Below are 23,507 nucleotides of genomic sequence, written 5' to 3' on the forward strand. Positions count from 1 at the left end.
CATCAGTATCTGGTGACCGCCCGTCTCCTCCATCATCAGTATCTGGTGACCGCCCATCTCCTCCATCATCAGTATCTGGTGATCACCCGTCTCCTCCATCATCAGTATCTGGTGATCGCCCGTCTCCTCCATCATCAGTATCTGGTGACCGCCCATCTCCTCCATCATCAGTATCTGGTGATCGCCCGTCTCCTCCATCATCAGTATCTGGTGATCGCCCGTCTCCTCCATCATCAGTATCTGGTGACCGCCCGTCTCCTCCATCATCAGTATCTGGTGACCGCCCATCGCCTCCATCATCAGTATCTGGTGACCACCCATTGCGATACTGATGATGGAGGCGGGCGGTCACCAGATACTGATGATGGAGGAGACGGGCGGTCACCAGATACTGATGATGGAGGTGATGGGCAGTCACCAGATACTGATGATGGAGGCGACGGGCGGTCACCAGATACTTATGATGGAGGTGATGGGCGGTCATCAGATACTGATGATGGAGGCGATGGGCGGTCACCAGATACTGATGATGGAGGCGACGGGTGGTCACCAGATACTGATGATGGAGGAGACGGGCAGTCACCAGATACTGATGATGGAGGAGATAGGCGGTCACCAGATACTGATGATGGAGGCGACGGGCGGTCACCAGATACTGATGATGGAGGAGACGGGCAGTCACCAGATACTGATGATGGAGGAGATAGGCGGTCACCAGATACTGATGATGGAGGAGACGGGCAGTCACCAGATACTGATGATGGAGGAGATAGGCGGTCACCAGATACTGATGATGGAGGCGACGGGCGGTCACCAGATACTGATGATGGAGACGGGCGGTCACCAGATACTGATGATGGAGGTGACGGGCGGTCACCAGATACTGATGATGGAGGAAACGGGCGGTCACCAGATACTGATGATGGAGGTGACGGGCGGTCACCAGATACTGATGATGGAGGAGACGGGCGGTCACCAGATACTGATGATGGAGGAGACGGGCGGTCACCAGATACTGATGATGGAGGAGACGGGCGGTCACCAGATACTGATGATGGAGGAGACGGGCGGTCACCAGATACTGATGATGGAGGCGACGGGCGGTCACCAGATTCTGATGATGGAGGAGATGGGCGGTCACCAGATAATGATGATGGAGGCGACGGGCGGTCACCAGATTCTGATGATGGAGGAGATGGACGGTCACCAGATACTGATGATGGGGGAGACGGACGGTCACCAGATACTGATGATGGAGGAGACGGGCGATCACCAGATACTGATGATGGAGGAGACGGGAGGTCACCAGATACTGATGATGGAGGAGACGGGTGGTCACCAGATACTGATGATGGAGGGGACGGGCGGTCACCAGATACTGATGATGGAGGTGACGGACGGTCACCAGATACTGATGATGGAGGCGATGGGTGGTCACCAGATACTGATGATGGAGGAGACGGGCGGTCACCAGATACTGATGATGGAGGCGACGGGCGGTCACCAGATACTGATGATGGAGGAGACGGGTGGTCACCAGATACTGATGATGGAGGGGACGGGCGGTCACCAGATACTGATGATGGAGGAGACGGGCGGTCACCAGATACTGATGATGGAGGAGACGGGCGGTCACCAGATACTGATGATGGAGGGGACGGGCGGTCACCAGATACTGATGATGGAGGAGACGGGCGGTCACCAGATACTGATGATGGAGGGGACGGGCGGTCACCAGATACTGATGATGGAGGAGACGGGCGGTCACCAGATACTGATGATGGAGGCGACGGGCGATCACCAGATACTGATGATGGAGGAGACAAGCAGTCACCAGATACTGATGATGGAGGAGACAAGCAGTCACCAGATACTGATGATGGAGGCGACGGGCGATCACCAGATACTGATGATGGAGGAGACGGGCGGTCACCAGATACTGATGGGATTTAGATTTCTCTTTTCTTCGTTCACTTTGCATTTTGTTAATTGATATAACAAACTATTAACCCTTTAATTTCTTCAATCTTCCACACTTGTCTAAACCTTGTGAACAGCACAGTATGTATCACCCTCTATTTTAGGGCGCCTTACCCGGGGATTCCTCCGGCCTCCATCTTGTTAGCCAGGGTGACATCCGTAGACCACACGTCATATTGCCAACGTTTCTGTCCCAGGACTCCCCCGATAACGGTCCCTGTGTGAACGCCCACACGCATGTCCACGTCTGTTTTTGTCTTCTCTCTTACGTACCTTCACAAGCAAACAAAACATCAAAAGTCTTAATAGTTTGTGCTCTTTCTATTTTACAGACTCGAAAGTCAGATTCTGCACCACAAACATCTAGACGGCCCAGAATTGTGAGCAGATCACGGCTCCATACTGAGAAACTTCCAGGATCCACCACTAGGGGAGCACACGTCACACTGGAGTGCTGTATGCAGTGAGCTCCTGAGCTCCACCTAGTGGTAAGTGGAGGGAGCCAGAATGTTTTATCTACGTATGTCTATGTGGAAGTTCTGAAACTATGTACAATGTTCCCTTTAAGAATATGCAGCTCAAATGGGGCAGGAGCTGAATAATACAGATAACCAATTTATAATAGCCAAAGTATAAGTGTGTGCAAAAAAGGGAAACTATATAACCTACAAAGCCTCACTTGAAATAGAAGATTAAAATTATTTATTAAATGACTTTAAAATAATACAGGATTTCAAATTTATATAACATGTACAATTTATTTTTTTTCAGGAAATTAATCAGCATAACAAGAAGCAGGTGGGGAGAGATTGGGAATATAAATATGTAAATAATAATAGACTCAATATCTGATGATCAATGCAAAGTTATGCGGAAGATTAATCAATAATTATAAATAAATAAATAAATAAGAAAAATATTATATATAAAAGTGCATAATTGTAACACATTACTTGTGCTACATAAAATATACCAAAGAGGGTGGAGGAATAGATCTGCAACATTACAATTGTCTGTATCGGATAAAATTCAGATCAAATCCCATGTGGGTTTGCATATAATTACAACAATCAGTCACCAATACACCCACGCCCCGACGCGCGTTTCACACATTTGCTTCCTCGGAGGGACATTCCTCACTGATGAAGCAAATGTGTGAAACGTGCATCTAACTGTGTGGTGTGCTGTGGGATATCATAATTTGTTTTGGGTTTGTGGGGCAATCATACCATGTGTTGCCATCATACTCTGTGGGAGTCATTAAAGGGGAATCATAGTGAGTAAGACTACTTAGAGGCTTCAGTAGGGGCAAAATCACTGTGCCAATGCTGCAATATAAATTCTTCTCTGTTCAAGAAGTTGGGAGATATGATCCTCTTTGAGGTGGGGAAATCGCACATTTGCTGTCACTTGACGGCCGCTCCCAACGAAGTCTGAAGTCACATAGGCTTTAACCTCAAACTTGGACAACCCCTTTAACGATGAGTATGGTGGTATTATCCACACTATATATGCTGGTAATATTTGGTTGTGGTTTGTTGGTATTTATCTCTTATTTTGCATTATTATTATTGCGGTATTATTATTCAATCTTATATGGCGGATTTATTAGAAATATTGTTCTTGTAGTAAAGGTTGATTTCCTCCAGGCAGGGTAATATTAATAATAAATATCCCTATCTGGGGCTCGGGGTGGGGACAGCATGGGCCAGGTCTGAATTTCAGTCCCAGTCAGTCCCTGCCTGGGGGTCTTGGCTAAGTTACAGTAAAAATCCCTGGTGGTCTAGTGTAGTGAAAGGGATAATGTCAATCTATCTAGTGATCTAGGGAAGTGCATTCAAGTTTCCCTGGAAGTCGATGGCTGTGAAGGGGTTGCTGTTAATATACTTGGTGGTCTAAAGAGTAAGTGGGTTAAGTACTGTACATTTATTGACCTTGGCCAGTGAAGTTGTAAAAAAAAAAACTATCCCTGGTGGTCTAGAGTAACAGATAAATCTCACATCCCTGGTGGTCTAGAGTAACAGATAAATCTCACATCCCTGGTGGTCTAGAGTAACAGATAAATCTCACATCCCTGGTGGTCTAGAGCAACAGAGATATCTCATATCCTGGGTGGTCTAGAGCAACAGAGAAATCTCACATCCCTGGTGGTCTAGAGCAACAGAGAAATCTCACATCCCTGGTGGTCTAGAGCAACAGATAAATCTCACATCCCTGGTGGTCTAGAGCAACAGAGAAATCTCACATCCCTGGTGGTCTAGAGCAACAGATAAATCTCTCATCCCTGATGATCTACAGCAACAGAGAAATCTCACATCCCTGGTGGTCTAGAGTAGTGAAGCATTCTAGCATTCCTTGTGGTCTACGGCATTGTAGGTGTTAATATAGGATTACTGGTGGTCTAGAGCAATCACTGGTGAAGTGCAGTGGATGGTCTAAAGCTTGAAAACTAGTGTCCGATGGTTACTCACCCCCCTGGCTCTAGTGTTGTTCTGGTTTTAATGTTAGACTGAATAGTGATAGTTCAGCCGGGTATTGGACTCCTGCTAATCTGACATTGAGTCCTGGCCAACCCCTTTAATTATATTTAAAAAAAAATTAAAAAATACATCTCTCAAGATGCCATTGTAAGGGGTTACAAAGACTGCTCTAGACCTCAAACTTGTCCCGGTTAAACGTTTGGTAAATATAAATGTTCCACTCTGTATATATGGTTATATATTGTAATGCTGCTATTGAATATAGGGAGACTGCAGTACCACGTTAGCCCACTAGAGGGGGCACATAAGGACTAAATAGTAGAAGGATAACAACTAGTTAATATAGGAGGGGTCCATTGTGGGTAAGACAGGAACATTTCCTGTATTTAGTTATGTAGGGCCAGGGAGCCCAGACAGTCCACTAGGGCCTTAGAGCCCGGGCAACACAGTGGGCCCTGTAACGTTTGAAGCTGGGAGCCCAGACATCCAGGGCTTGGGAACTGAAGGAAACAGCAACAGTAGGATGCAGGGCAGTACCAAGATGTGACAGCTTGCTACATGGACAGATGCCCTTATGTCTGATGTGAAACGGACAGAGGAGCTCCTAAAGGTAGTAAACCTGGACAGAAGGAATGCTGCATTACCGGATGAGCCGGTATGACCCAGGAGAATTCTAGAAGAAGGGGGCAAAAATCACAGGAATAGACAAGCATTTGTACGTGATGTTCCGTGTGAATGAATTCAAGTAAAGTTGTTTGTTACAAGTTGAAACTGGACTCTGTCTTTCTATGTGTGAAACCTACAAGAGTGAACCCACAGCAGACCAGAGGGGACCCTGGTACAGAAGGCGTTAAAGAAGGTATTCTGCAAAGTGGCCATTTTCTTTATTTGGCGAGATTGAGCAATAGAATGTCCGCCACGACTACGGACCAGGCTCCTCTCACACCATGATAAAGTTCTGCAGAAGAAAAGTATCAGGCGCTGCTCCTGAGAGTGAACAGGAAATCAGCGCATTTCTCAATGTAGCTTTGGCTGCGATTGGAACACGAGGAGACAGAACAGTGCAAAATAAACATTCTACACGTAGCCCGCCCCAACTTGGCACTTACGATATGGCATCGACCATCGCCAGACCCATCATGATGGAGCAGTAGGCATGGTCGTCTCTGTAGTCCGGGAGGCCGCAGATACAGTAATAACAGTCACCCAGAATCTTAATCCTCAGCTGGTGATATTTCTAGGAAACCAAAAGGCACAAGTGTTAGGACGGCCGGACGGTCACGTGGCTTCCAAACCTCTGACAACCTCAGCTCCGCTGCACCGGTAGATATACGTCACTCACCGCTGCAAGCTTGTCGAAGCGGGCAAATAATTCATTGAGCAGCTTTACCAGCTCCTGGGCGCTGCAGGATGACGAGAGCTGCGTGAAGCCTACGATATCCGCGAAGAGTATACTGTCAAGAGACAGAGAGGACCAGGGTCATTATCTACCGTGAAGGCTCACTGTGCAGCGCCACTCTTGGCCGCAGCTCAGCAATGGAGGTGAGCTGCAGGACCGGACACCACCCATGGACTGGTGTCTGGAAGTAGGCGGCCATGTTTTTATAAATCACAAAGTCTTTTTAAGGATTCGAACACTGGTTTCCAGAGATAAGGGCTCCTGTAAAGGCCCCGTCATACCTGACGTTCTCGTGCCGGTACATGTACATGGTGTTAAACTGCTGCAGCTCCTTCTGTTTTTGGTCTTTCTTCATGTCGTTGAGCATCTCGTCCGCAATATGTTTGGGCAGAATGGAGAGGAGGAGACGTTCCTACGAGAGATACACAAGAGCCAGGATGATAACGAGCCATTGTCCTCGGCTTAGAGGAAATTCGAGAACATGAGGTGCTGGCTAACGTCTCGCTGAAAATGACCAAAAAAAAAGACTCACATGACCGTCCTGCTGCACAGATCTTCAGGAGTCGCCTCCATGAAATGTAACGGTGATAGATGCCCACGATACAGGAGGCAGAAGGCGCAACACTACCCAATCTGCTTAGTATACATTGGTTGAAAACTAAACTATCTATATATATATATACATCGGTTAGGACATACAATTTATAGCACGTTTCGCCGCATCAGTGGAGTCATCAGGGGATATGACTGCAGCATGAGCCATATTGTCCCAGCCCCTGATGAAGCCGCTGATGCGGTGAAACGTGCTATGAATTTTACGTCCTATTCTACCAGATAGTGATGTCATCATCTGAAAATATAGAACCAACTTACACTAAGCGGATTAGGGACATTATTATATTATCACCCGTATGTATTTTACGTGTAATAATAACAGCTCAGTTTTATGGCTTGTTAGGGATTTAAATATAAGGTTCACTCCTTTTTGCTCAGTGATGTAGATTTTCCATGACCCACCCACGAGCAATTGTGGAATGTATATACCACTGTCCACCTGGGCTCATAGAATGTACATACCACTGACCACCAAGATATTGTGTGCATAATTTGTCTTCAGAGACCTAAGTAATGTAGATTTACCATGAACTATAAACCAGGACTCATGGAATGTAAATATTACTGCCTACTAGGAATCATGAAACGTACATGTCTCTGTCCACCAGGGCTCCTGGATTGTACAACACATACCACTGTCCAATAGGACTCATGGATTGTACAGTAAATACCACTGTCTACCAGGACTCATAGAATGTGAACATTACTGCCTACTAGGAATCATGAAACTCCTGGATTGTACAGTACATCCCACTGGCCACCAGGACTCCTGGATTGTAGAATACATACCACTGTCCACCAGGACTCCTGGATTGTACAGCACATACCACTATCCACCAGGACTCCTGGACTGTACACCACATACCACTGTCCACCAGGACTCCTGGATTGTACAGCATATACCACTGTCCATTAGGACTCCTGGATTGTACAGCACATACCACTGTCCACCAGGACTCCTGGATTGTACAGCACATACCACTGTCCATTAGGACTCCTGGATTGTACAGCACATACCACTGTCCACCAGGACTCCTGGATTGTACAGTACATACCACTATCCATTAGGACTCCTGGATTGTACAGTACATACCACTATCCATTAGGACTCCTGGATTGTACAGCACATACCACTGTCCACCAGGACTCCTGGATTGTACAGCACATACCACTGTCCACCAGGACTCCTGGATTGTACAGCACATACCACTGTCCAATAGGACTCATGGATTGTACAGTAAATACCACTGTCCACCAGGACTCATAGAATGTGAACATTACTGCCTACTAGGAATCATGAAACATACATACCACTGTCCACCAGAACTCCTGGATTGTACAGTACATACCACTATCCACCAGGACTCCTGGATTGTAGAATACATACCACTGTCCACCAGGACTCCTGGATTGTACAGTACATACCACTATCCACCAGGACTCCTGGACTGTACACCACATACCACTGTCCACCAGGACTCCTGGATTGTACAGTACATACCACTATCCATTAGGACTCCTGGATTGTACAGTACATACCACTGTCCACCAGGACTCCTGGATTGTACAGTACATACCACTGTCCATTAGGACTCCTGGATTGTACAGTACATACCACTATCCATTAGGACTCCTGGATTGTACAGTACATACCACTATCCATTAGGACTCCTGGATTGTACAGCACATACCACTGTCCACCAGGACTCCTGGATTGTACAGCACATACTACTGTCCACCAGGACTCCTGGATTGTACAGCACATACCACTGTCCAATAGGACTCATGGATTGTACAGTAAATACCACTGTCCACCAGGACTCATAGAATGTGAACATTACTGCCTACTAGGAATCATGAAACATACATACCACTGTCCACCAGAACTCCTGGATTGTACAGTACATACCACTATCCACCAGGACTCCTGGATTGTAGAATACATACCACTGTCCACCAGGACTCCTGGATTGTACAGTACATACCACTATCCACCAGGACTCCTGGACTGTACACCACATACCACTGTCCACCAGGACTCCTGGACTGTACAGCATATACCACTGTCCACCAGGACTCCTGGATTGTACAGCACATACCACTGTCCACCAGGACTCCTGGATTGTACAGTACATACCACTGTCCATTAGGACTCCTGGATTGTACAGCATATACCACTGTCCATTAGGACTCCTGGATTGTACACCACATACCACTGTCCACCAGGACTCCTGGATTGTACAGTACATACCACTATCCATTCTTACTCCTGGATTGTACAGCACATACCACTGTCCACCAGGACTCCTGGATTGTACAGTACATACCACTATCCATTAGGACTCCTGGATTGTACAGTACATACCACTATCCATTAGGAGTCCTGGATTGTACAGCACATACCACTGTCCACCAGGACTCCTGGATTGTACAGCACATACCACTGTCCACCAGGACTCCTGGATTGTACAGCACATACCACTGTCCACCAGGACTCCTGGATTGTACAGCACATACCACTGTCCATTAGGACTCCTGGATTGTACACCACATACCACTGTCCACCAGGACTCCTGGATTGTAGAATACATAACACTGTCCACCAGGACTCCTGGATTGTATAGTACATACCACTGTCCACCAGGACTCCTGGATTGTACACCACATACCACTGTCCATTAGGACTCCTGGATTGTACAACACATACCACTGTCCATTAGGACTCCTGGATTGTACAGTACATACCACTGTCCACCAGGACTCCTGGATTGTAGAATACATAACACTGTCCACCAGGACTCCTGGATTGTATAGTACATACCACTGTCCATTAGGACTCCTGGATTGTACACCACATACCACTGTCCACCAGGACTCCTGGATTGTACACCACATACCACTGTCCACCAGGACTCCTGGATTGTACAGTACATACCACTATCCACCAGGACTCCTGGATTGTAGAATACATAACACTGTCCACCAGGACTCCTGGATTGTATAGTACATACCACTGTCCACCAGGACTCCTGGATTGTACACCACATACCACTGTCCATTAGGACTCCTGGATTGTACACCACATACCACTGTCCACCAGGACTCCTGGATTGTAGAATACATAACACTGTCCACCAAGACTCCTGGATTGTATAGTACATACCACTGTCCATTAGGACTCCTGGATTGTACACCACATACCACTGTCCACCAGGACTCCTGGATTGTACAGTACATACCACTATCCACCAGGACTCCTGGATTGTAGAATACATAACACTGTCCACCAGGACTCCTGGATTGTATAGTACATACCACTGTCCACCAGGACTCCTGGATTGTACACCACATACCACTGTCCATTAGGACTCCTGGATTGTACACCACATACCACTGTCCACCAGGACTCCTGGATTGTAGAATACATAACACTGTCCACCAAGACTCCTGGATTGTATAGTACATACCACTGTCCATTAGGACTCCTGGATTGTACACCACATACCACTGTCCACCAGGACTCCTGGATTGTATAGTACATACCACTGTCCATTAGGACTCCTGGATTGTACACCACATACCACTGTCCACCAGGACTCCTGGATTGTACAGCACATACCACTGTCCACCAGGACTCCTGGATTGTAGAATACATAACAATGTCCACCAGGACTCCTGGATTGTACAGTACATACCACTGTCCACCAGGACTCCTGGATTGTACAGTACATACCACTATCCACCAGGACTCCTGGATTGTACAGCACATACCACTGTCCACCAGGACTCCTTGATTGTACAGCACATACCACTGTCCACCAGGACTCCTGGATTGTACAGTACATACCACTGTCCATTAGGACTCCTGGATTGTACACCACATACCACTGTCCACCAGGACTCCTGGATTGTACAGTACATACCACTGTCCACCAGGACTCCTGGATTGTACAGCACATACCACTGTCCACCAGGACTCCTGGATTGTACAGCACATACCACTGTCCAATAGGACTCATGGATTGTACAGTAAATACCACTGTCCACCAGGACTCATAGAATGTGAACATTACTGCCTACTAGGAATCATGAAACATACATACCACTGTCCACCAGAACTCCTGGATTGTACAGTACATACCACTATCCACCAGGACTCCTGGATTGTAGAATACATACCACTGTCCACCAGGACTCCTGGATTGTACAGTACATACCACTATCCACCAGGACTCCTGGACTGTACAGCATATACCACTGTCCACCAGGACTCCTGGATTGTACAGCACATACCACTGTCCACCAGGACTCCTGGATTGTACAGTACATACCACTGTCCATTCTTACTCCTGGATTGTACAGCACATACCACTGTCCACCAGGACTCCTGGATTGTACAGTACATACCACTATCCATTAGGACTCCTGGATTGTACACCACATACCACTGTCCACCAGGACTCCTGGATTGTACAGTACATACCACTATCCATTCTTACTCCTGGATTGTACAGCACATACCACTGTCCACCAGGACTCCTGGATTGTACAGTACATACCACTATCCATTAGGACTCCTGGATTGTACAGTACATACCACTATCCATTAGGACTCCTGGATTGTACAGCACATACCACTGTCCACCAGGACTCCTGGATTGTACAGTACATACCACTATCCATTCTTACTCCTGGATTGTACAGCACATACCACTGTCCACCAGGACTCCTGGATTGTACAGTACATACCACTATCCATTAGGACTCCTGGATTGTACAGTACATACCACTATCCATTAGGACTCCTGGATTGTACAGCACATACCACTGTCCACCAGGACTCCTGGATTGTACAGCACATACCACTGTCCACCAGGACTCCTGGATTGTACAGCACATACCACTGTCCACCAGGACTCCTGGATTGTACAGCACATACCACTGTCCACCAGGACTCCTGGATTGTAGAATACATAACACTGTCCACCAGGACTCCTGGATTGTATAGTACATACCACTGTCCACCAGGACTCCTGGATTGTACACCACATACCACTGTCCACCAGGACTCCTGGATTGTACAGTACATACCACTGTCCACCAGGACTCCTGGATTGTAGAATACATAACACTGTCCACCAGGACTCCTGGATTGTATAGTACATACCACTGTCCACCAGGACTCCTGGATTGTACACCACATACCACTGTCCATTAGGACTCCTGGATTGTACAACACATACCACTGTCCATTAGGACTCCTGGATTGTACAGTACATACCACTGTCCACCAGGACTCCTGGATTGTAGAATACATAACACTGTCCACCAGGACTCCTGGATTGTATAGTACATACCACTGTCCATTAGGACTCCTGGATTGTACACCACATACCACTGTCCACCAGGACTCCTGGATTGTACACCACATACCACTGTCCACCAGGACTCCTGGATTGTACAGTACATACCACTATCCACCAGGACTCCTGGATTGTAGAATACATAACACTGTCCACCAGGACTCCTGGATTGTATAGTACATACCACTGTCCACCAGGACTCCTGGATTGTACACCACATACCACTGTCCATTAGGACTCCTGGATTGTACAACACATACCACTGTCCATTAGGACTCCTGGATTGTACAGTACATACCACTGTCCACCAGGACTCCTGGATTGTAGAATACATAACACTGTCCACCAGGACTCCTGGATTGTATAGTACATACCACTGTCCATTAGGACTCCTGGATTGTACACCACATACCACTGTCCACCAGGACTCCTGGATTGTACACCACATACCACTGTCCACCAGGACTCCTGGATTGTACAGTACATACCACTATCCACCAGGACTCCTGGATTGTAGAATACATAACACTGTCCACCAGGACTCCTGGATTGTATAGTACATACCACTGTCCACCAGGACTCCTGGATTGTACACCACATACCACTGTCCATTAGGACTCCTGGATTGTACACCACATACCACTGTCCACCAGGACTCCTGGATTGTAGAATACATAACACTGTCCACCAAGACTCCTGGATTGTATAGTACATACCACTGTCCATTAGGACTCCTGGATTGTACACCACATACCACTGTCCACCAGGACTCCTGGATTGTACAGCACATACCACTGTCCACCAGGACTCCTGGATTGTAGAATACATAACAATGTCCACCAGGACTCCTGGATTGTACAGTACATACCACTGTCCACCAGGACTCCTGGATTGTACAGTACATACCACTATCCACCAGGACTCCTGGATTGTACAGCACATACCACTGTCCACCAGGACTCCTTGATTGTACAGCACATACCACTGTCCACCAGGACTCCTGGATTGTACAGTACATACCACTGTCCATTAGGACTCCTGGATTGTACACCACATACCACTGTCCACCAGGACTCCTGGATTGTACAGTACATACCACTGTCCACCAGGACTCCTGGATTGTACAGCACATACCACTGTCCACCAGGACTCCTGGATTGTACAGCACATACCACTGTCCAATAGGACTCATGGATTGTACAGTACATACCACTGTCCATTAGGACTCCTGGATTGTACACCACATACCACTGTCCACCAGGACTCCTGGATTGTACAGTACATACCACTGTCCACCAGGACTCCTGGATTGTACAGCACATACCACTGTCCACCAGGACTCCTGGATTGTACAGTACATACCACTGTCCATTAGGACTCCTGGATTGTACAGCACATACCACTGTCCACCAGGACTCCTGGATTGTACAGCACATACCACTGTCCATTAGGACTCCTGGATTGTACAGTACATACCACTGTCCACCAGGACTCTTGGATTGTACAGCACATACCACTGTCCACCAGGACTCCTGGATTGTAGACCACATACCACTGTCCATTAGGACTCCTGGATTGTACAGCACATACCACTGTCCATTAGGACTCCTGGATTGTACACCACATACCACTGTCCATTAGGACTCCTGGATTGTACAGTACATACCACTGTCCACCAGGACTCCTGGATTGTACAGCACATACCACTGTCCACCAGGACTCCTGGATTGTACAGTACATACCACTGTCCATTAGGACTCCTGGATTGTACAGCACATACCACTGTCCACCAGGACTCCTGGATTGTACACCACATACCACTGTCCACCAGGACTCCTGGATTGTACACCACATACCACTGTCCACCAGGACTCCTGGATTGTACAGTACATACCACTGTCCACCAGGACTCCTGGATTGTACAGTACATACCACTGTCCACCAGGACTCCTGGATTGTACAGTACATACCACTATCCACCAGGACTCCTGGATTGTACAGTACATACCACTGTCCATTAGGACTCATAAAATGTAAATATTACTGCCTACCAGGAATCATGAAACGTACAGTACATGCCTCTGTCCACCAGGACTCCTGGATTGTATAGTACATACCACTGTCCACCAGGACTCTTGGAATGTAAATATTACTGCCTACCAGGAATCATGAAATGTACCTACCACTATCCACGAGGGCTCATGAAATGTACATAACATTGTCCATTCGGGTTCATGAAATGTACATAACATGATCTGGACTCAGAATGTATTTACCACTGTCTTCCAGGGCTTATAAAAATGCACATACCGTTGTCTAACAAACGCTCATCAAACAGCAGCAAGGTTATTTGTATAAAACAATAACAAAAATCCAGCCCAACGCTTCATACCATTGAGATAACATCAGTATTTTATCTCTTAGGCTAAGTTCACTTTAGCTTTTCTGTGCGCAGCGTATCATCTGCATGCGCAAACGCATGCCAAAGCGCATGCAAAAGCATGCTTACGCCTGCGCATCATCTTGCGTATGATGGAAACAAAAATGCTACGTGTGCATGCATTTTGGCATGCGTTTGCGTTTTTTTTATGCGCATGGTGGAGGCAGTGACATCATTTTCTGTACATGCGCAGTCTAAAGTACGCATGCGTATCGAACACATTCATACGCATGTTTTTGCGTACCAATGCGTTCCCATAGACAGTAATGCGCTTCTTTAATGCACTCATCCACATGCGCATGCCTGTGCATATTTGACGGATTTCTGACGCCTCCAAAAATGCAACATGTTGCGTTCGCTGCACCCCGCCGCACACCGCGAAACGACGCATGCGTACGCATGTCCATGCGTACACCATGTTAAATATATGTACGCATGCGGATCTATGCGGATCAAACGCTGCACATAGATACGCAAATGTGAACCCGGCATTAACCCAAGGACTTTTTGTTTTTTGCAAAATCTCTTCAAGTCTACATAGGATCATCCAAGGTGGCCTCTACTTCTCACTGGAAAAGATTAGTGTATGAGATAAAGCTCATAGTGTGCGCACATAATCACAACTCCAGCCTGAAGAAGACGACTGCAGGGACAACGTCAAGGCTGACGTAACAAGGCTCATTTCTGGTGGTGGAGCACAGCTGGAGATTGGTGCTCCAGCTGGGCACACGGTGGTCCGGTCTCTGCGGGAGACCTGCTAGCATTCTCAGGCGCTCAGGGGAATCACTTCACAGCTTAAAAGTGGTTTTGATTCATTATACCAGAAAAACGTATTAAAATGTGTGGCAGAGCCGAGAGGACCGATATGCCGCAACGCTGCGTCTGACGTCAGTAGAGCTGGAATAGAAAATCGGCAAAGTAAAAGCTAAATCGGTCAGTAGAAAGTGTGAACTATGCAGAGACTCCAACCCCATCATATCCAGGATTTATGGTGTGCCAGAAGAGCTTCCTATTAGTAAATGTTGGTTTATTTGGGCTTCCGTAGTAAGGGATACCTTTTCCAGTACGGAGTAGCCAACGCTCTAGGGAGTAAGGTTCTCCAGGCTTGGAGATACAATTTTTCTCCTGTAGTTATTCAAACTTTGTAACACGACACGAGTAAGAAATCCTCAAGGGGTTGCAGAGAGCCCACCCACACTCTCGCTACCCTCATATTTTATGTAGGAGGAATCTCTTGGTCTATATAGTAGATGGTAAGTAGTATGTCCTACTTGGTTATGTCTCAAAAGTAGATAAAATTTCTATTAATTCGCAAAATGGTAAGATTTGAGAGTCCTCAGTGGTTGATACCTTTTATAAGACAAACTGGAAAGATGGTAACAAATTGCAAGCTTTCAAGACTATTCAGGTCTCTTCATCATAGACCCGAGTAATCTCGAAAGCCTGGTCTCTTCATCAGAGACCCGAGTAATCTCGAAAGCTTGGTCTCTTCATTCAGAGATCCAAGTCGCCTCGAAAGCCTGGTCTCTTCATCATAGACCTGAGTAGCCTCCAAAGCTTGGTCTCTTCATCAGAGACCTGAGTAGTCTCAAAAGCTTGATCTCTTCATCAGAGACCTGGAGTAGTCTCTAAATTTTGGTCTCTTCATCAGAGATCTGAGTAGTCTCGAAAGCTTTGTCTCTTCATCAGAGACCTGAGTAGTCTTTAAAGCTTGGTCTCTTCATCAGAGACCTGAGTACTCTCCAAAGTTTGATCTCTTCATCATAGACCCGAGTAGTCTCCAAAGCTTGGTCTCTTCATCAGAGACCAGAGTACTCTCCAAAGTTTGATCTCTTCATCATAGACCCGAGTAGTCTCCAAAGCTTGGTCTCTTCATCAGAGACCCAAGTAGTCTCAAAAGCTTGGTCTCTTCATCAGAGACCTGAGTAGTCTTCAAAGCTCGGTCTCTTCATCAGAGAACTGAGCAGTGTCCAAAGCTTGGTCTCTTCATAAGAGACCTGAGTAGTCTTGAAAATTTGGTCTCTTTGTCAGAGATGTAAAAAGTCTCGAAAGCTTGGTCTCTTCATCAGTAACCTGAGTAGTCTCCATAGCTTGGTCTCTTCACCAGAGACCTGAGTAGTCTCAAAAGCTTGGTCTCTTCATCAGCGACCTGAGTAGTTTTAAAAGTTTAGTCTCTTCATCAGAGACCTGAGTAGTCTCGAAAGCTTGGTCACTTCATCAGAGACCCGAGTAGTCTCGAAAGCTTGCAATTTGTAACCATCTTTTTAGTTGGCCATCAAAAGGTAACAACCACTGAGGACTCTCAAATCTTAAGATTTTTCTATCTACTGGCTAACACGGTACAAAGATATATATTTTTCCTGTATTAATCCGCACAAACTTTGAATTTGTGACCAGGACATATTTTGTACTTGTTTCCGATAAGAATTTGGCAAATTTGCATCAACGTTCAGAAGTATGGTTGAGGGGCTCATTGGAGGCCTTGAAATGGTCACATTCCTAAAGGGTCTCCAAGGCATGAGAAATGTCTCGTGCTCCCCAGGACTGAGCACTGTTCCCATCCCTATAAACAGTGCACGATTTAGGCACCATTCATTTAGAGGACACATTACCCCTATATAATGGACAACACCATAACTAACACACCTATTGAATCACAGCTAGCTGGGAACACATTTTGTCCTTGGTCTTGACCTCTGTGGTCATTATTGATCGCCACATAAGTGATTGCCAGATCACTGGTCACACTGTGACGAGACAACCCATTTAACGATGGATTCATTTCCATTCTACGTGGAACCCGACCCTGGTCTCCAGCACTTTAAAAGCTGTTATCTCTAAGTTTCGTAAAGTTTCACAGTTTTCATATTTTTTGGCTAACCTTTTTGGACTATTAGCTGGAATTTTACCATTCGAGTGTATCCAGAAACCTCTCTCTCTGAACACACGCAGCAGCTCTTAACAGACAAGTTAATATCAGATTTTTCTTGTTGGACACTAAGTAGGACAAGATAAAACCGAGCCTTAAAAAAAAAAAACAAGATATCTGTGGCCAAATCCGGCGGAGCGCCAGCTGCTCAGTGCGGGGTCCATCTGCTGGACCTGCCTGTATATGGAAGGAGACGGATAAAGGATGCTACAACTTTATCTCTGCAGCATCGGATGAACGCAGGGGGACTGACACTGGTCGGATACAACAATGTTAAAGGCATCATTTACAAGCTCTGTAGCATAGAGCTTGAAGGCACGCGTTCCGCGCTAGACTACATACGTAGCCAAAAACAGCAGAAACTAGCTGAAAAGTATAAAATTAAAATCTCTGTTCTTGATAACGTAGAGGGTTTTTAAAGAGAGGTAAATTGCAAAGGTAAGAACTCGGCAAATCTACTCATTTCAGAAGTTTTGACAACCTCTTTACCTTCACCGGCAGTTTATGCAGATTATCCTCTGAAAGGAGTCGTCTCAGGATCGGTGAATGTCCGATCAGCTGAAGGTGGCGAAGTATAAGAGGTACAGCTCTGAATGGTGCTACAAGCGCGCTACTATTCACTTCTATGGGACACAGCTTGCAGCACTATTCATGTCCACTATGATGCCCATGATGTAAGGAGCTGTGCCACCACCGATGCACACAATGTAAGGAGCCGTGCCACCACCGATGCACACAATGTAAGGAGCTGTGCCACCACCGATGTACACAATGTAAGGAGCTGTGCCACCACCGATGCACACAATGTAAGGAGCCGTGCCACCACCGATGCACACAATGTAAGGAGCTGTGCCACCACCGATGTACACAATGTAAGGAGCTGTGCCACCACCGATGTACACAATGTAAGGAGCTGTGCCACCACCAATGTACACAATGTAATGAGCTGTGCCACCACCGATGCACACAATGTAAGGAGCTGTGCCACCACCGATGTACACAATGTAAGGAGTTGTGCCACCACCGATGCACACAATGTAAGGAGCCGTGCCACCACCGATGTACACAATGTAAGGAGCTGTGCCGCCACCGATGTACACAATGTAAGGAGCTGTGCCGCCACCGATGTACACAATGTAAGGAGCTGTGCCGCCACCGATGTACACAATGTAAGGAGCTGTGCCACCACCGATGTACACAATGTAAGGAGCTGTGCCGCCACCGATGTACACAATGTAAGGAGCTGTGCCACCACCGATGTACACACTGTAAGGAGCCGTGCCACCACCGATGTACACAATGTAAGGAGCTGTGCCACCACCGATGTACACAATGTAAGGAGCTGTGCCACCACCGATCCACACAATGTAAGGAGCCGTGCTACCACCGATGTACACAATGTAAGGAGCTATGCCACCACCGATGTACACAATGTAAGGAGCTGTGCCACCACCGATGTACACAATGTAAGGAGCTGTGCCACCACCGATGTACACAATGTAAGGAGCTTTGCCACCACCGATGTACACAATGTAAGGAGCTGAGCCACCACCGATGTACACAATGTAAGGAGCTGTGCCACCACCGATGTACACACTGTAAGGAGCTGTACCACCACCGATGTACACAATGTAAGGAGCTGTGCCACCACCGATGTACACAATGTAAGGAGCTGTGCCACCACCGATGTACACAATGTAAGGAGCTGTGCCACCACCGATGTACACACTGTAAGGAGCCGTGCCACCACCGATGTACACAATGTAAGGAGCTGTGCCACCACCGATGTACACAATGTAAGGAGCTGTGCCACCACCGATGCACACAATGTAAGGAGCTGTGCCACCACCGATGCACACAATGTAAGGAGCTGTGCCACCACCGATGTACACAATGTAAGGAGCTGTGCCACCACCGATGTACACAATGTAAGGAGCTGTGCCACCACCGATGTACACAATGTAAGGAGCTGTGCCACCACCGATGCACACAATGTAAGGAGCTGTGCCACCACCGATGTACACAATGTAAGGAGCTGTGCCACCACCGATGTACACAATGTAAGGAGCTGTGCCACCACCGATGTAAACACTGTAAGGAGCCGTGCCACCACCGATGCACACAATGTAAGGAGCTGTGCCACCACCGATGTACACAATGTAAGGAGCTGAGCCACCACCGATGTACACAATGTAAGGAGCTGTGCCACCACCGATGTACACAATGTAAGGAGCTGAGCCACCACCGATGTACACAATGTAAGGAGCTGAGCCACCACCGATGTACACAATGTAAGGAGCTGTGCCACCACCGATGTACACAATGTAAGGAGCTGTGCCACCACCGATGTACACAATGTAAGGAGCTGTGCCACCACCGATGTACACAATGTAAGGAGCTGTGCCACCACCGATGTACACAATGTAAGGAGCTGTGCCACCACCGATGTACACAATGTAAGGAGCTGTGCCACCACCGATGCACACAATGTAAGGAGCTGTGCCACCACCGATGCAAACACTGTAAGGAGCCGTGCCACCACCGATGCACACAATGTAAGGAGCTGTGCCACCACCGATGTATACAATGTAAGGAGCTGAGCCACCACCGATGCACACAGTGTAAGGAGCTGTGCCACCACCGATGCACACAATGTAAGGAGCTGTGCCACCACTGATGCACACAATGTAAGGAGCCGTGCTACCACCGATGTACACAATGTAAGGAGCTGTGCCACCACCGATGTACACAATGTAAGGAGCTGTGCCACCACCGATGTACACAATGTAAGGAGCTGAGCCACCACCGATGTACACAATGTAAGGAGCTGTGCCACCACCGATGTACACAATGTAAGGAGCTGTGCCACCACCGATGTACACAATGTAAGGAGCTGTGCCACCACCGATGCACACAATGTAAGGAGCTGTGCCACCACCGATGTAAACACTGTAAGGAGCCGTGCCACCACCGATGCACACAATGTAAGGAGCTGTGCCACCACCGATGTACACAATGTAAGGCGCTGAGCCACCACCGATGCACACAATGTAAGGAGCTGTGCCACCACCGATGCACACAATGTAAGGAGCTGTGCCACCACCGATGTACACAATGTAAGGAGCTGTTCCACCACCGATGTACACAATGTAATGAGCTGTGCCACCACCGATGTACACAATGTAAGGAGCCGTGCCACCACCGATGTACACAATGTAAGGAGCTGTGCCACCACCGATGCACACAGTGTAAGGAGCTGTGCCACCACCGATGTACACAATGTAAGGAGCTGTTCCACCACCGATGTACACAATGTAATGAGCTGTGCCACCACCGATGCACACAATGTAAGGAGCTGTGCCACAACCGATGTACACAATGTAAGGAGCTGTGCCACCACCGATGTACACAATGTAAGGAGCTGTGCCACCACCGATGTACACAATGTAAGGAGCTGTGCCACCACCGATATACACAATGTAAGGAGCTGTGCCACCACCGATGTACACAATGTAAGGAGCTGTGCCACCACCGATGCACACAATGCAAGGAGCTGTGCCACCACCGATGTACACAATGTAAGGAGCTGTGCCACCACCGATGTACACAATGTAAGGAGCTGTTCCACCACCGATGTACACAATGTAATGAGCTGTGCCACCACCGATGCACACAATGTAAGGAGCTGTGCCACCACCGATGTACACAATGTAAGGAGCTGTGCCACCACCGATGTACACAATGTAAGGAGCTGTGCCACCACCCATGTACCGAGGTGCCTTCAATCAGCTGATTATTTGGGTGCCGGGAGTTGTTCCCCCACTGATTTGATATTGATGATCTATATGAAGTATGGGCAATTAATATAAACGTCCTAGAAAACCGCCATAAAGGGGCTCTCGTGGGTCAATTTGTTCATAATAAACTCCATGTTAGCGCTCAATGTCAGGCTGCTGCATCTAAAGCTGACAAGATAATGTATTGTTTCGCCTTACACATGGCTTCCAGAGAGGAAAATATTATTTTACCTCTTTATTAAGCACTGATATGACCAATCCTTAATTACCGTCCACCATTCGTGTACAGGTCATGAAAACCGCTAGAGAATTCAGAGAAGAGAACAGTTGCATCTTCTCTGCTCCCACAACACATATGTCCAAAATGTTCCCTCTGCTAAGACAGAGAAACTCTGAGAAGTTCTGTACTCGCAAGCAGGAGGCAACTCAGGCCGCTCCGAGCGGAGTTCTGTGTTTCTGTCTATTATCAACATCATTATCGTCTAAGTGTATCCGGACTGCTAAACACCAGCACAATAATCTCATTAGATGCTGAAATAACCTCGCAGAGTAATCAAAATATTCCCACTGTACCCAGCCCTGGTAACAGCTCCTCTCCCAACCTGCAGGAGGGTCCCCAGGGCCCCACCATGTGTCAACCTGGAGGAGACTGTAACGAGATCCAGCACAGGCACAAACACAGAGTAATACCGACTAACGAAAGGGGGCGGTATTATACCTGTCATAGGTTACAGGGGCAGTATTATAGTAGTTATATTCTTGTACATAGGAGCAGTATTATAGTAGTTATATTCTTGTACATAGGGGCAGTATTATAGTAGTTATATTCTTGTACATAGGGGCAGTATTATAGTAGTTATATTCTTGTACATAGGGGCAGTATTATAGTAGTTATATTCTTGTACTTAGGAGCAGTATTATAGTAGTTATATTCCTGTACATAGGAGCAGTATTATAGTAGTTATATTCTTGTACCTGGGAGCAGTATTATAGTAGTTACATTCTTGTACCTAGGAGCAGTATTATAGTAGTTATATTCTTGTACATAGGGGCAGTATTATAGTAGTTATATTCTTGTACATAGGGGCAGTATTATAGTAGTTATATTCTTATACATAGGGGCAGTATTATAGTAGTTATATTCCTGTACATAAGAGCATTATAGCAGTTATATTCTTGTACATAGGGGCAGTATTATAGTAGTTATATTCTTGTACATAGGGGCAGTATTATAGTAGTTATATTCCTGTACATAGGGGCAGTATTATAGTAGTTATATTCTTGTACATAGGGGCAGTATTATAGTAGTTATATTCTTGTACATAGGGGCAGTATTATAGTAGTTATATTCTTGTACATAGGGGCAGTATTATAGTAGTTATATTCTTGTACTTAGGAGCAGTATTATAGTAGTTATATTCCTGTACATAGGAGCAGTATTATAGTAGTTATATTCTTGTACCTGGGAGCAGTATTATAGTAGTTACATTCTTGTACCTAGGAGCAGTATTATAGTAGTTATATTCTTGTACATAGGGGCAGTATTATAGTAGTTATATTCTTGTACATAGGGGCAGTATTATAGTAGTTATATTCTTATACATAGGGGCAGTATTATAGTAGTTATATTCCTGTACATAAGAGCATTATAGCAGTTATATTCTTGTACATAGGGGCAGTATTATAGTAGTTATATTCTTGTACATAGGGGCAGTATTATAGTAGTTATATTCCTGTACATAGGGGCAGTATTATAGTAGTTATATTCTTGTACATAGGGGCAGTATTATAGTAGTTATATTCTTGTACATAGGGGCAGTATTATAGTAGTTATATTCTTGTATATAGGAGCAGTATTATAGTAATTATATTCTTGTACATAGGGGCAGTATTATAGTAGTTATAGTCTTGTACATAGGGGGCAGTATTATAGTAGTTATATTCTTATACATAGGAGCAGAATTATAGTAGTTATATTCTTGTACATAGGGGGCAGTATTATAGTAGTTACATTCTTGTACATAGGGGGCAGTATTATAGTAGTTATATTCTTGTATATAGGAGCAGTATTATAGTAGTTATATTCTTGTACATGGGGCAGTATTATAGTAGTTATATTCTTGTACATAGGGGGCAGTATTATAGTAGTTACATTCTTGTACATAGGGGGCAGTATTATAGTAGTTATATTCTTGTACAAGGGCAGTATTATAGTAGTTATATTCTTGTACACACAGGCAGTAAAATAGTAGTTGTCACGCTCACGCCCAGACTAGTGGGCGTGAGCTCGGGGGGTTTGTGGCACAGTGGGACTATGACAGCTGCCTGGGTTTTCGCTGGAGCCTCTGATGGTGAGGTCAGGCTTGTGCAGCAGGCAGCTGCCAGGTGCTACTCCAGGGTGGTGTCTGGCTGTGGCTGCTGATCTCACTTGGAGAACGGGAACACTAGGACAGGTGTTGGCATTAGGCAGGACTGGCAGAAGAGCACAGTTGAAACTTAGACGA

General features: G+C 46.3%; 1 protein-coding gene across 1 annotated transcript in view; it reads right to left on the reverse strand.

Annotated features, from left to right (window-relative positions):
* The window catches only part of ADCY3 (adenylate cyclase 3), a 178,911-nt gene that overhangs the window by 21,595 nt on the left and 133,809 nt on the right, over window positions 1–23,507 (reverse strand). Inside the window, exons 3-6 of the mRNA XM_069728424.1 lie at window positions 6,141–6,271; window positions 5,803–5,914; window positions 5,570–5,697; window positions 2,095–2,253 (exon numbers count right to left, since the gene is read on the reverse strand). Coding sequence (XP_069584525.1) covers window positions 2,095–2,253; window positions 5,570–5,697; window positions 5,803–5,914; window positions 6,141–6,271 — 530 coding nt within the window. The remainder of the gene's footprint in view (window positions 1–2,094; window positions 2,254–5,569; window positions 5,698–5,802; window positions 5,915–6,140; window positions 6,272–23,507) is intronic.

This window comes from Ranitomeya imitator, chromosome 5 (assembly GCF_032444005.1).
Source record: "Ranitomeya imitator isolate aRanImi1 chromosome 5, aRanImi1.pri, whole genome shotgun sequence".
NCBI classification, from domain to species: Eukaryota; Metazoa; Chordata; class Amphibia; order Anura; family Dendrobatidae; genus Ranitomeya; species Ranitomeya imitator.